Source organism: Rana temporaria, chromosome 4 (genome assembly GCF_905171775.1).
Source record: "Rana temporaria chromosome 4, aRanTem1.1, whole genome shotgun sequence".
In the NCBI taxonomy this organism is placed as follows: domain Eukaryota; kingdom Metazoa; phylum Chordata; class Amphibia; order Anura; family Ranidae; genus Rana; species Rana temporaria.
The window spans coordinates 189,160,820-189,176,799 of NC_053492.1; the positions used below are offsets into that span (position 1 = coordinate 189,160,820).

Consider the following 15,980-nt stretch of genomic DNA (forward strand, 5'->3'; position numbering starts at 1 on the left):
CAGCCTATAAAACCCCCTCGAGCAGCCATCCGAACCCCCCTCCACCTCTGGGCACATCCCCCCACGACCATGGATCGGTTCGTGGAGAAATCGGGCACCCGCAGCCATTCGGCCCAGACGGCGCCGCCGGCGGTGGCCCAGCCGCAAATCGAGGCCCCGGCTTCGGCCTACTCCGCTCCGCGGACCCCAGACGCGCCGGCGGCGACGGAGGTGAGTGGCGCTATCTCCCCCTCTCCTCCCTCACACGCTCCCTCACCCCAATCAACGGGGAACAGCACATCCTCACCCCACCAAGTGGGGGATAATACAACCGAGCGTATTGCTCAGGCCGTAGCTGCCCTGCTGAACCCCATGATAGCAGCTTCGGTGGAAAAAGCTGTAAATGCTGGGATGGCACAGATCAAGGCCCAGCTTGGGGAGCATGGTTCAAGATTAAATGAATTAGAACACCGCCTGTCTAGTGCGGAAGAGGATCTATACCATGCCCAGGCCATGGAACACGCACAGGACAAGACGAACCAATTCATTCTTCAAAAATTAGACGATTTAGAAAACAGATCCAGGCGAAGTAACCTACGTTTCGTGGGTGTCCCGGAATCACTTCAGGCCTCCGCACTCGCCGAGTTCTGCGCCCAGCGCATCCTGGAGGCGCTGGGCCTTCCTGGCCCTTGCACGGTAGAACGTGCCCACCGAATGGGGGCTTTTAATTCGGAACGCAAGTCACCGCGCCCGATCATAGCCAAATACCTAAACTACGCTGAAAAGTCCCTCATACTACACTCCTTTCGGCAGGCCCGCCAGCTCCAGATTGATGGTATAAAAGTGCTAGTATTTGCAGACTATTCCATTGAGGTCTCCAAGAAACGTAAGGCCTTTCAACAGGTTTGCTCTGAACTTTTCAAACAACAAATCAAGTTTACCTTAGCCTTCCCGGCTATACTACGCCTCAAGGCCCCGAATGGTGATCAGCTGACCTTTCAGGACCCCTCAGAAGCCGAAGCTTTCCTGCGGTCGCGGCACCCACACCTCAACCCCCAGACGCCCTCCAAGGCCCCTGCACTTAATCGTTCCCTGGACCAGAGAAGCCCGAGGAAGGAATCGCCTAAGCGTTTCAGAGCCTCGGCCCATGATCCGGCCTGGGCCACCGCGAGATGATTTTCCAGCGACCAGCACGCCCTCCTGGTTCTTATTTCTTCCCCCTGAGCGTCTTGCTACATCGCCAAGGAGTCCTCTGATCAAGTCCTGCTCATGCACCACTTGACCCCCAACCAACTGACGGCTCTCCATCCCCCTCTTGCCGACAGGACAGGTAGCGCTATGTGGTATACTATCCAGTTAACCCATTTTGGGTTTTGTTTTCTTTTTTTCTTTTGTTTATACCTCTGCTGTGTACCTGCATTACCCCGTTGATATGGTTCAGCTGTATTCATCCAGATTGTATCTCACTTGGATCAGTCATGCTCTCCCTATGCCCCCCTCCCTGATCGAACATATTTATATCTGTATAACTGTTATCAATGTTTTGAGTTATTTGCGCCTCCTGGGCTCACTGTACGCACTAACCCTGCCCCCCCGCTATGGGCACTGCGTGTTAGCCGCGAGAAGCTATACCACTTAACCTTGGCTCTCAGGCATAGGCCACCTATGTCGTGACAAGGGGGCCTGCTCGTACAGTGACTCCATGTGGAAAAAAGTGAAGTTTTTGCTATTGGTTTTGTTACTTTTGTCATTTTCTTTCCAGCTCCTCAGTTTGCGCCCTCTCCCCCCTCCCCTCTCTCCCCCTCCCCCCGGCACTCACCTACACGCACCCTATACATCCCCTCCCCCTTGTGACTTACAGGTCCTGATCTGCCCTTACGTGGTGACCCCCCTTGGCCCCTTGTCAGATAATATCCGTCGTAAAAATACATCTCAGACCCCATTCCCGGAACCCCTAACATGAAAGTTATTTCATGGAATGTGAAGGGACTCAGATCCCCAAATAAAAGAATGAAGATCCTTAGACACCTAAAAAGAATCAAAGCGGACATAGCACTACTACAGGAAACCCATTTATCCGCATCTGATTTCCCGCGCATGAAAAAACTTTGGGTGGGCACGGTCCTGGGCTCTGAAGCGGTTGGCCGCAAGGCAGGTGTCCTCCTATTGATACATAAAAACCTTCCCTGCTCGGTTCTAGCGGTAAACTCCGATTCCCATGGCCGCCTATTATCAGCTCACCTCAAAATCGGTTCTAAAGAATTGGTCGTCTCTAACGTCTATGCCCCGAACAGCCCAGGCGGTCCGTTCTACTGTGAGCTATCTTCCTGGCTGCTGCAAAACACCAATCTTCCTCATTTGGTCGGAGGCGACTTTAATGATACCCTGCACCCAGTAGACGACAGATCCTCCCCTAAATGCTCCCGCTCAGGCCTTGACCCATTGCAACCCTCGCTATTTGTCTCCACGATGGACTCGCTTCACCTGCGAGACCTATGGCGTCTGACCCATCCCGCGGATAGGGAATTTACGTTCTATTCTAATCCCCATGCCATATTCACCAGAATAGACTATTTTTTCGCAATATCTGATCACGCCCCGATATCAGTCTCCCTGGACAACCTAGACCTTCCCCCCCAACCTATGCTATGGCGCTTCCCCTCCTTCCTCCACAACCACTCCGACTTCCGACATTTTATGGAGAAAGCCTGGCTGGAATACTCCTCGGCGAATGCCCCCCACATAGATAACCCAAACCTCTTCTGGGACGCCGGCAAGGCTTTCCTCAGAGGACAAATCATTTCCTACGCCACCTCATTTAAGAGAAACGCCCTGTCTAAGTTCAAATTAGTCAGTTCCCGTTTACATATAGCACAAAGAAACCTTTCTCTAGCTGACTCCCCTGACAACAGAGACGAGTGGCACGCAGCCAAACGGTCATTCAATACGTGGGCGGACACTCTAGAAACAGTTAAAAAGTCCAACTTAGATGCCTCGCTCCACAAATTTGGCAACAAGTCGGGTAAACTCCTCGCCAGACTCTGCAAAGGCGCCTTCACCCCAACCCACATCACCTCCCTAAGGGATTCGAGCGGCTCCGTCAAAACCAACCCCCCAGCTATCAACAAGGCGATGCTCCAATTTTACTCGGCCCTTTACGCCCCGGACCCCGTTGACAGATCGACGGCAAACGCCTTTCTAGAGAACTTAGACATCCCTCAGCTTACCCCCTCCCAATTAGAAAGCCTAAACGCCCCTATTTCTATTCACGAGATCTCCGAAACCATTCGCAAGCTTGCACCCTCAAAAGCCCCGGGCCCTGATGGCTTTACGGGCGAATTTTATAAGACCCTACAAAACATAGTGGAACCCACTTTACACAAAGTATATTGCAGCGTCTGGTCCGGCGGCCCCTACCTCCCTTCGGGAAACCAGGCTATTGTAAAGTTATTGTCTAAGAAAGGAAAAGACCCGCTCGAACCAGGCTCGTACAGACCGATATCCCTTCTGAACCTTGACGTTAAAATTCTTTCTAAGATCGTTGCCAATCGGTTATCAGATATCATTCCCTCCCTGATACACCCGGCTCAATCGGGCTTCGTAAAAGGCAGGACGGCCACTTTAAATATCCGTAAAGTAATGCTGGCTTTAGAACATGCTAAACAACACCCAGAAGGCGATTTCGCCATTATCACATTGGACGCGGAGAAAGCCTTCGACAATGTCAGCTTCGAATGGCTTTCTGTGTCCATGGAGAAAATGGGTTTCTCCGGCCCCTTCTGCCATCTTATAAATGCTATGTATGCAACCCCCTCTGCGAAATTAGTGGCCGCTGGCATTCTCTCAGAGGAATTCCGCCTCCATAAGGGGACGCGAGAGGGCTGCCCCTCTCTCCCCTTCTCTTTAATTTAGCTCTAGAACCCCTGTCCAGACACCTAACCCAAGTAGCGCCCCTTCACGGAATACATTCGGGCCCCCACGAACTGCGTTCGTCTCTTTTTGCCGACGATGTCCTCATCTTTTCGGCGGACCCCTCCTCCGATATGATCACTATCAAAACGGTTTTTGACACGTTCCGTCGCTGCTCTGGCCTCCGAATAAACTACTCCAAAAGCGAAATCCTACCATTAGGCTCCCGCCCCGACCCCTCCTGGACACGCCACTCCATCTTCACGGTAGCCTCCTCTCATATTACGTACCTCGGCATAAAAATTGGCAAACTGCCCTCTTCTCTGTATCACTTAAACTACTCCCCTTGATTTCGAAACTATCTCAAGAATTGTCGAACTGGTCGGATCTGCCGCTCTCGCTCCTGGGAAGATGCCACTTGGTCAAAATGGTCAGTTTCGCTAGATTATTATACCCGATGCAGACTATACCCCTACTCTTACGCCATAAAGATATCAAACTTATTGAATCAGCTATCTCCAAATTCATATGGCACGGCAAGAGACCCCGCATAGCTATGAAAAAACTTTTTCTTCCCAGACGCGAGGGCGGTGTAAGTCATCCTAATGTCAGATTATATAATTTAGCATGTCTATTGAGAACAGGCTTAGATTGGATTTCACATTCGGCGAGGTATTCCAATTACTCACTAGAATCAGCCATGGTGCACCCCTTCTCCCTAGTGGCCCTTCTCCACTGTAAATGGAAATCGGTCAAACCCCCACTCCAGCATAACTTACTACTCAGGGACACGGTCATAGCCTGGAGGGAATCCAGAAAACTCCTGGGTCTGTCCCCCTTCGTATCACGTCACCTTCCTATTCAAGGCAACCCCGGCTTCCCCGCAGGACTAGACCACAAACCCTTTAAAATATGGCAGGAAAGGGGACTTACACTTTTCGCATCATTGTGTGACACCTCAACTGGCCTCCCTCTGCCTTTTACAAGAACTGCTGAGACGTTTGATCTACCCAAGGCTCACATCTTCCACTATTGGCAATGTGCCAACTACCTACGACTCTCGTGCACTGAGGCCTCGAAGCGCTTCCTCACTACTTTCACTGACAGGCTGCTTCTGGAAGGCTCCTATAGGATCTCGGACATCTACAAACCCCTGCTCCTTAAAGCGCTACCTTCTTTATCGTCCACATCTGCTGCAAACTGGGGCAAAGACTTTCCTGACGAAAACCTGATTTCCAAGTTATTACACGGCTACAATACTGTCCAGAGGATTACACCAAATGAAATCTGGAAGGAAACACAGTTAAAGATTCTCCACCGGGCCCACATCCCTTTTCTACACTCCTCGCAGGACGTGAACGGCGCCTCCTGCCCCTTGTGCCAACACCCGAAACCCTCTTTATCTCACCGGTTCTGGTCTTGCTCATTTATTTCAGCGTTTTGGGATCAAGTATTGGCCTACGTTTTTCAAATCACCCTACTGAAGTTACCCAAAGATCCTTTCCTCCTTATATTTGGATATTGGGACCCCCTGCTGCTACAAAGATCTCAGGTGTCCAAGACCTGTCCACTACTTTGTTTCCTTGTCGCACGAAGGGCTATTCTAAGAAACTGGATCTCTTCTCAACCCCCCTCCGCCAATCTGGTTGCACAAGACCTCCTTCTCCTCCTCTATAAGGAACGAGCCACCACCGACTTCCAGCGAGCCACGGAAAAATCCCGCTTTCTCTTAACCTGGCAACCTTTTATGTCTGCATCACTCTCCCAAGAGGACCTCAGCGCCTTTGATCAGTTTACTTTCTCGTATTTCAAGTCCCCTCCACCCACAACCTAGGGCGTCACCTAGCTCTCATACCACCGCTCCCGATTAATTTGTTCTGAACTGCTTCTACAGGTCTGGACGTCACCTCCCCCCTCCCCTCCCCCTCCATCTTGGTGCTCTTCTGAACGGTGCTCTATACATGGTGCCCCCCCCTCCTCACCTTATAGATTTCCTAGCTGTTAGAGCTCCCTGTATTCACTACTTAGATTCTTTGTTACCCATAACTGTTGACATGCCTAGAATCCATCATTTTTAGACTCACCCGGGTCGTATCCTCTGTTATGGGTCAGATCCCACCAGTTTCACTTACGTGTGGAGGTGGTGTCCTCTTAGGCATCCTCCTCCTTGTTTGGGGTTTGCGGACGGGGATCCCGCCTCTACCATGTCTCATACCTGACTATATGTCTGTTGGATTTATTGTTCCTGATCCGCTAGATACATTGTTCGCGGTTACATGTAGATATTATACTGCTGGGGCTGCGTCCCCATTTGCTATGTTCTTTTTTCTACTTGGTATTGTGGATTCTATTTGCTGTATTTGTGAAAACTTAATAAATACTTTTTGAAAAAAAAAAAAACAGTCCGCTGGAATCCTGCCCATTCAGACATGTTCGGTCGTCTGTACAGACCTACCGTACATGTCCGAGCGCCCGCCATCCCTCGCATGCGTCGAATGACTTTGAGGCATGCGTGGAAGCAATTAACTGGCAGGCCCGCCCACGTCGCCGCGTCATTGTCGCGGCGACACCGCGTCATCGACGCGGCGACACCGCGGACACGCCCTGTGTATTGTTTACGCGCGGCTTTCTATACGATGGTTAGTACAGCCATCGTACAGAAAGCCCCGGGCAGACATGTACGGTGAAAACGGTCCGGCGGAGCCGTTTCATCGTACATGTTTGCTGGTGTGTACACGGCCTTAGCAGTACATTGTGCAGAGGTATGCGAATAACAAAACGAACTGAACAGGATTATAAATATTTACATACAGTATAAGCATTTAAATGGTTTATTTAGCTCTGATAGATGTAAATAAAGTGTGTTACTCCAGTATTTCAAATCCCGATATACAGTATGTCTGTGATACCATGTATTATATTTAAAAGTATCCAGCTCTCTTTGCATCGCTTCATTTGTAAGAAATACATGGTGATCCTCAAAGTCCCTTGCTTTCCAATTTCAAACTGATCACACTGGGCATGGAAGCACATTCCCTGCAACGTGGTTAGTTTTCTTTTTGCATTGTACTCAGGAGCACAGTCTGCCTGTACTCCAATGGGCAGACTTGTGCTGAACTGCCCCCAATGCACAGCTAACATCCCACTCAGAACATTAGTGTACTGCTCTTTCTCAGTGTCCTGTTGACACATCCCTCTGCAGTCTCCACCCCACCTCTCAAAGCATCTTATGCAGCTGAGAAAAGAGGTCATGTGATCGCTTAAAGAAAAAAAAAGGTATTTATAAATAAAAACATGATTCTGCCATATGATTCAGGCATATTGATAATTAACAAGCATAGCTGAAAACAACATGTATTGTACCTTGATAGAATGAATAATATCAGTAATAGTGGACTGCAAAGAAAAAGTTGGGTGCTTGGTAAATGAGTGTCTGTTGCCAGTCTTAACATGAGAGAATCAGTAATATATGGAGTGTCTGTACACAAAAAAAAAAGTGTTTGTAAATCTAAAACTTTTTCTAGTTTTGGATAGATTGGGGAAGGGTTGGAATTTGTGTCCGTTTTTTTTTCTTTATCTCTGTGTCCCTGTAAGGATGAATCACCCCTCTATTTGTCATTGTGACCATAGTCAACATTGTCATCAAATTAATTTTACAGTTGTCACCAGAGCAAAAGGTGAGGGTCTGTAATGAGAATTCCCCTTTTAAGATTGCCTTCTTATCCAGGACAGGAGATCAGAGGAGTCTTCCCAATGAGACACAGGCATCAAAAAATAACCTGCCAGCGGTCTTAACCATTGTCTATTCTATCCAAAACAATTAAATAAATTAGATTAAATGCAATTAAAATAAATTAATACAATTGTCTATACATGCACTTTAAATTGGAATGGTAAGAATAGTGTTATTGTTATGTAAATAATGTTACTGTGATGTTGCTAACAGGAATTGTTTGTTAAAAATAAATATGTTTCAATATGAATAATATTGTAGATCATCAAAAGTATAGTGTTGTAATATTAATATAGATGTGTAGGCATTTAAAATAGTGTGTTATGTGTATGGCATGGTATATCTGTGTTACATACAGGCATTAAAGGTTACACATCAAAAGGTGTTTGCTGACCAAAAGGGTTAGTGGTCAAACACAGATCAAAGGAACAGCTGAAGACCCTTAGGCCTTGTACAGACGAGCGAACATGTCCGATGAAAATGGTCCGCAGACCGTTTTCATCGGACATGTCCACTCGGAGATTTTGGTCTGATGGTTGTACACACCATCAAACCAAAATCCCCGCGGACAGACAGCGCAGTGACGTGGCGGTGACGTTGACGCCGCCACGTCCGCAAACCAGGAAGGAAAATGCTTTCATGCATGCGTCAAATCCATTCGGCGCATGGGGGAGATTTTGGTCTGCTGGTCTAACCGGACTACTGGACACTATACATCTGTATCACTACATTTATTGGACACGTTTATGAGATCACTACATATAGTATTTCTGTGATTTATTCCATCAGTTCACATTAGCTACACATACAAAAGTGTCTACCAGTGACCATTCTATGTATTCAAATTATAGTTATTAGTTAATGACAATAACAATAATTAATTAATGACAATTATTTTTCTAAACAAAATTGACTACATGCAGGAGAGAAAATCATACATTATTTTAATTATGGACATTATGAATGCTTTTTTGAACTCATGCAGAAACAAAATTTAAATAATATTATATTCAAGTAAAGCCCAACAATTTATAAAACAATTCCTGAATTAAATGCCAGGCAACCGTATAAACATGTCTCATACAGAATATGTTTACATTATTTTTCATTTTTTTTTTCTTTTTATATTGTTATATTGTTATTACTATTATTATAGATAACAAAATATTTTCAAATTCAAATGTTGTATAGAGAAAAATAAAATCTAGTAAAATTATAAGAAAAGTTATGCACATTTACAACCTGTGTGCACTTACTGTATATGTGTATGTTAATGTTCAATGCATTTAATAAATGTATTTACAGTATGATAGCTGGGTGGACTTACACTCACTGTATCACCTATACATTTTAGTATATGAAAATGTGCACCCTGCACAGCAGTCATACAAATAACTAGTACTATTGTAAATCTAAAACTGGTCTGTGTAAGGGCTGCAATCTATAATTAAAATTATACATTTTAAGTGTAAGTCAGATTTGCATGACTTTTATTTATGTCAAACCGTCATGTAAGTATGCATGACTTCCAATTTATTATCAAGGTCTTACAATGTATAATAACAAAATAAATAGATTTATTATAAATAATACTCAACTCTTTAAAATGAGCAATATATTTACCTGGTGATGATGTGGTTTTAGTTGATGACACAGTAGAACCTACAGATACAAAGACAAATTGTCTAATAACTATTTATAACTACAAATTTAACAAACCGCATATTTTATGATCACAGAGCACACCTTATCCAAATGCAAAAGTAAAACTGTCTGCACAGATTTGTCCACAGGAAAGAGCTATGTGGCCCAGATATATTGATGACATGTTCACTAGCAAGAACATTTCACAGAGCAGATTAAGCAGCCAGCTTATGTATTAGCACATGGGCTTACCCAGTTTAGACTGCTCTCTAACTCTCTTGTTTTTGTTCCTCCAATGCTCACCTTCAGGACCTCTCCAGAGCCTCTCCAATCTTCTGGAGCTCTCTACCTCTATTTGTCTGGCTATGTCCTACTATATGCACCTTTAAGTGATTCCTGAATACTCAAAGCAGCTAAAGCAGTTGTAAAGGCTTTTTTTTCTAAAATAGCAAACATGCTCTACTTACCTGCTCTGTGCAATGGTCTTGCACAGAGCAACCCTGAACCCCCTTTTCTGGGGTACCCCACCAGTACTCTTGGCTCCTCCTATTATTGGTGTGCATCCATATAAACTCTATAGCAAGCTGCTTGCTATGGCGGGGGGACCCAGCTGTGCTGTGTGTGTCTATTGACATACACAGCCCAACCCCAACCCCTGTTCTCTGCTCACAGAAGCCAATGGCTTTTACTGCTGCTCTGTGAGCAGAGAGAAATAAGAGAGCTGCTGCAAATGGGCACAGCACTGGATCAAGATAGCACTCAGGTAAGTATACAGGGGAGTGTATATCTAACACATCTAAGACACCATATCCAAAAAAGGGTCAGAAAAACCCTTCAGGTCTCAGTAGCATAAGGCCCCATACACACCATAGAATCCATCCGCAGATAAATCCCAGCAAATGGGTTTCAGCGGATAGATCCTATGGTGTGTACACGCCAGCGGATCTTTATCCGCGGATATATCTCCCCTGGGATGGATTCCAGCAGATCGGATATTCGCTGACATGCAGAACAAATCCATCTGCTGGAATCCATCCCAACGGATGGATCCGCTGGTCTGTACAGACTCACCGAATCCATCCGTCCGAAGGGATCCCCCGCATGCGTCGTAATGATTTGACGCATGCGTGGAATTCCTTATATGACAGCGTCGCGCACGTCGCCGCGTCATAATCGCGGCGACGGCGCGACACGTCATCGCAAGAGGATTTCGGCGTGGATTTCAATGCGATGGTGAGTACACACCATCGCATGAAAATCCGCCGAAATCCACGAGAGGATTTATCCGCGGAAACGGTCCGCTGGACCGTATTCGCGGATAAATTCTATTGTGTGTATGGGGCCTAAGATGTGCCATCTCGAGTTACTCAGCTACCATCTGTAATCACCAGAGTGTACAGCCCTAACCAAATGCAGAAGGCATAGATTCCCTGCTCAGAATTCTCCATGGGAATGAGCAGAATTTCCTAGATGTTTTGACCCACATCCAAATACCATAGTAATGCCCAGAAGGTGGGTTACAAGTACACCAGCTAACACATTTTAGCAGACATAGATATTCAGCCAGATAGTTTATTAGCACATCGCTTATTGGCCAAGCTAGGCTGGGTAGATTTCACAGAAAGTGGAAAATGTCCCTAATAGGCCAGCTGTATAAGGAAAATGTAAAGCAATCTGAATGTTTGTCAGAATTAAACGTTTAAATATTTCACAAACTTTACTTTTCTGTCAATTTTAGCTTTATACAGAGTCATTCATATGCTACATATGCCTACATCTAAAGTCATTGCACGTAGAAAGGTCTGTTCTGAACTGGTTCATACAAATCCAGACCCAGTCTGGCTCATACAAATTTAGATTCATCATTTACATTTCTTAACCATTAAGGGTGGAACAGCTTGTTGAAAAATATTTATGTTATTCCATGTTCTCATTGTAAACAAAAAGCTGTGCAGTGATGATTTTATTTGGTGTGTAAAGCTGGCCATACATTAGTCGATTTTCAAATCATTCGTATGAATATTTGCATGAAAATCATTCGTATGAAAATTTGCATGAAAATTCTCATCAGTACGTTTGATGATATGCTGGACCACAGTCACTCTTACAAATTAATTTATTCAAGAAAGAAATTCCATCCTGCTCCTTCGAATTTTCTTTCCACTGTGGATGTCAATTTGCCCCAATAACAATTACTAATTCAAATGAACATTCCCAAAATGAAATTCTTCTAACAATTCTACTAGTGTATTGCCAGATATGGACTAATAAAACTACTCAAACTATTTACCTGTCGGTTTTGTAGTTACAGTGGTGGTGGTGGTGGTAGTTGTTGCTGCTAAAAAGACAAAAGTTAATTTTTTATCAATGCAGTCTTAGAATACACAAGCCAGACATCCTAAAGAAATGTTTAAAGCCTAGCTCCAACCATGTTACACCCATATTTAGGTTGTATCATGTCACATGGTTGCAAGCTGACCCCCCCCCCCCCAAACCATCCCACTCCTGACAGTGTGCAGATGTTTTTTTTATCCTCGCAGCCACTGTCACTTTTAAAATCGATGCAGCTGTATGGTGCTCCACTCGCACAGCCACATTATTCATTCACAGAGATCTGTGAATGAATAAATAAACTACAAGTCCCATCCTCCTTTGTGGCAGTCATTTAATCATATTAAACTGAAATTCTCAGACTTTATTAGATATTATTTTAAGACTAGGAAATAACCAAGCAAATAGTCTGTCATGAATGGATCACAGCTTACCAGTACAATATCCTGGGTAAAAAGAAATATCATCTATAGCAACATCACTACGGAAATCTTCACCTCTGACACCATCAATGAAAATCTGTTGACAAAATTCATGAGGTTATAGCTAATAGCCAGAACTGGGTTTATAATATGCCAGTGCAAAGAGCACAATGACTAAAAAGCACAATAACATACAAAAAGAGATCAAACTATTTGTAATAGATTTAATAACAATTCATTTGGCAAAAGAAATACATTGCATACCTGGATAATATCACTTTCAGGCAGGAAAATCTTCTCTAAATACCACATGTCCCCATGATCTCCTTCTATAGTGAAGACATCTTCCAAACCATAATCTCTTAGTACTGACACCCTCAGCATCATGTATTTTGCTGCTCCATACATGTGATACCAAAACTGTAAGCAATGAGTTCCAGTGAAACAATTTGCAGGACTCTCCAATCTTGCAAAGTCTCCCTCTTCTGAATCCTGTCCATTAATGTATAGATAGTAGCCATCTGTTTAAATTAAAATATTAATGCTGAAGTACTTTTTCTGTTATGAACCATTATTTTGGGAGTTATATAAACTATTACAAACAGAGAAAGTAAGTAAATAAATGACTTACATCCTGTTGTGTGGTCAAATGATGGTCCAGTAAAATCGGAAGGGGTTGAGCCATTCCAGTGTATCCAGTCCATGTTATCACTCGTTGATTGTTTCCAGTTACACAAGTTCACATCAAAAGAACAATCTATATGGCATACATCTGTTTTAGGAAACACAGATAACATTTATGAGTTATATTGTGCATATTGTATAATGCATGTGCAAGCGTTAAAGCTGAACTTGAACATGTTTACTGTAGGAATATTTATAGAGGTGACTGATCCATTATTGTCAGTAGGCTGGGATGCGGAGGTCACACTTCTATATTTCATAGCTGTAACTGAGAACATTTTGTTAACCTCTTAGCAGTACATTGTGCAGAGGTATGCGAATAACAAAACAAACTGAACAGGATTATAAATATTTAGATACAGTATAAGCATTTAAATGGTTTATTTAGCTCTGATAGATGTAAATAAAGTGTGTTACTCCAATATTTCAAATCCCGATATACAGTATGTCTGTGATACCATGTATTATATTTAAAAGTATCCAGCTCTCTTTGCATCGCTTCATTTGTAAGAAATACATGGTGATCCTCAAAGTCCCTTGCTTTCCAATTTCAAACTGATCACACTGGGCATGGAAGCACATTCCCTGCAAAGTGGTTAGTTTTCTTTTGCATTGTACTCAGGAGCACAGTCTGCCTGTACTCCAATGGGCAGACTTGTGCTGAACTGCCCCCAATGCACAGCTAACATCTCACTCAGAACATCAGTGTACTGCTCTTTCTCTGGGTCCTGTTGACACATCCCCCTGCAGCCTCCACCCCACCTCTCAAAGCATCTTATGCAGCTGAGAAAAGAGGTCATGTGATCGCTTAAAGAAAAAAAAGGTATTTATAAATAAAAACATGATTATGCCATATGATTCAGGCATATTGATAATTAACAAGCATAGCTGAAAACAACATGTATTGTACCTTGATAGAATGAATAATATCAGTAATAGTGGACTGCAAAGAAAAAGTTGGGTGCTTGGTAAATGAGTGTCTGTTGCCAGTCTTAATATGAGAGAATCAGTAATATATGGAGTGTCTGTACACAAAAGAAAAAGTGTTTGTAAATCTAAAACTTTTTCTAGTTTTGGATAGATTGGGGAAGGGTTGGAATTCGTGTCAGTTTTTTTTCTTTATCTCTGTGTCCCTGTTAGGATGAATCACCCCTCTATTTGTCATTGTGACCATAGTCAACATTGTCACCAAATTAATTTTACAGTTGTCACCAGAGTAAAAGGTGAGGGTCTGTAATGAGAATTCCCCTTTTAAGATTGCCTTCTTATCCAGGACAGGAGATCAGAGGAGTCTTCCCAATGAGACACAGGCATCAAAAAATAAACTGCCAGTGGTCTTAACCATTGTCTATTCTATCCAAAACAATTAAATAAATGAGATTAAATGCAATTAAATAAATTAATACAATTGTCTATACATGCACTTTAAATTGGAATGGTAAGAATAGTGTTATTGTTATGTAAATAATGTTACTGTGATGTTGCTAACAGGAATTGTTTGTGAAAAATAAATATGTTTCAATATGAATAATATTGTAGATCATCAAAAGTATAGTGTTGTTATATTAATATAGATGTGTAGGCATTTAAAATAGTGTGTTATGTGTATGGCATGGTATATCTGTGTTACATACAGGCATTCAAGGTTACACATCAAAGGTGTTTGCTGACCAAAAGGGTTAGTGGTCAAACACAGATCAAAGGAACAGCTGAAGACCCTTAGGCCTTGTACAAACGAGCGAACATGTCCGATGAAAACGGTCCGCGGACCGTTTTCATCGGACATGTCCGCTCGGAGATTTTGGTCTTATGGTTGTACACACCATCAAACCAAAATCCCCGCGGACAGACAGCGCGGTGACGTGGTGGTGACGTTGACGCCGCCACATCTGCAAACCAGGAAGGGAAATGCTTTCATGCATGCGTCAAATCCATTCGGCGCATGGGGGAGATTTCGGTCTGCTGGTTAAGCGTACTAAACAGTGGACATGTCGGACGGACGGGTTTCCAGCAGATAAATTTTAAAGCATGCTTTAAAACTTTTGTCTGCTGAAACTGTCTGCTAGGCTGTACACACGGTCGGATCTGTCCGCTGAAACTGGTCTGCGGACCAGTTTCAGCAGATATGTTCGGTCGTGTGTACAGGGCCTCAGATGTGTTAATTTACCTAGGTGTGTGTGAGATGGCCTGTTAACCTCAAAGGATAACTTCCTTACATACATAAGGAAGTATTTATTGATGGTAATTAGACTTGAGGAAGTTTCCATTGACCTGGAAGAACCACTCCTCCAGTGTGAGACCAGTTTTTGAGAAAGTCAAGCTGGCATTCATCTAGTCTTGTCACTCTATGATGAATATAGCATGGGTCTAGGAAAAGATGGGATTCTGAATTACTCTGTTGGATTTGTATCGTCTGTGGACGTTGGACTTTGTATGTTATTGGAAGTTAATTAAATTTGCATTCTCTGGAGAGCCTGTGTGTTGCTGTGAAACAACGTAATTTTAGCCATGATTCTAACATCTAAGATATCAATTATCTAACCGGACTACTGGACACTATACATCTGTATCACTACATTTATTTTGACACTTATATGAGATCACTACATTGGTGCCATTCAATTGACCAGAAGCGCATTTTCAGGACTTGGTAACAGAAGTCGGTGATGACAAAAAATCCTGGGAGTTGGACAGAAGTCTGATGGAGACCCAAGAGCTGTGCTGTGACTCTAATGTCTGATTGTGACATAAGAGAGTCTGATATACAAGACTAAACAAGTTTGGAACCCCAGAATTTTTCTCTGGAGACTGGAAACTGAAGAAAAAACTACTGCCGTGTACTAAAAGACCGGAACTGGCAAGGTGGAGCTTCAAATGCGGTGAGTAAAATATTTCCTTTTTTAAATTATTAAAATATAGTCAAAATGCTTACTCAGTGTGAAGCTAGTGTCAGTTCTGATAAAGTTAACAGATGGGTTTAAAATGTATTAATCGTCATTGCGGTCTTATATAATTGCAGAAAAATGTAAGCAGACGAGGACTATGATGAAGGAATTTTTAGAGGAAAGTGTTTTTGATAGCAAAATTTCAGAAAGTAAAAGAAAAAGTTGTATTGTGCAGGGCTTGTTATCTTGCTGTTTAAAAATGGAAAGTTCTTTGAATGATAAGGTTGAGGAAATTGCGCAGTTACAGAGTGCAGTTGATAATAGCCATAAGGTTTGTTAGAGGTTACAAAACCAATCAGAAACTGAGACAGTAAATTTAAATTGATGCAGTAG

General features: G+C 43.3%; 1 protein-coding gene across 1 annotated transcript; it reads right to left on the minus strand.

The window, feature by feature from the left end:
- Positions 1 to 11,919: 11,919 nt before the first annotated feature.
- On the minus strand, positions 11,920 to 12,851 carry LOC120935348 (MAM and LDL-receptor class A domain-containing protein 1-like). The gene is made up of 3 exons (XM_040347468.1): positions 12,650 to 12,851; positions 12,283 to 12,539; positions 11,920 to 12,115 (listed from the first exon to the last, which is right to left on the minus strand). The coding sequence occupies exons 1-3, from the start codon at positions 12,813 to 12,815 to the stop codon at positions 12,020 to 12,022; spliced, it is 519 nt and encodes a 172-aa protein (XP_040203402.1). The 5' UTR covers positions 12,816 to 12,851; the 3' UTR covers positions 11,920 to 12,019.
- Between the last annotated feature and the right edge of the window lie 3,129 nt (positions 12,852 to 15,980).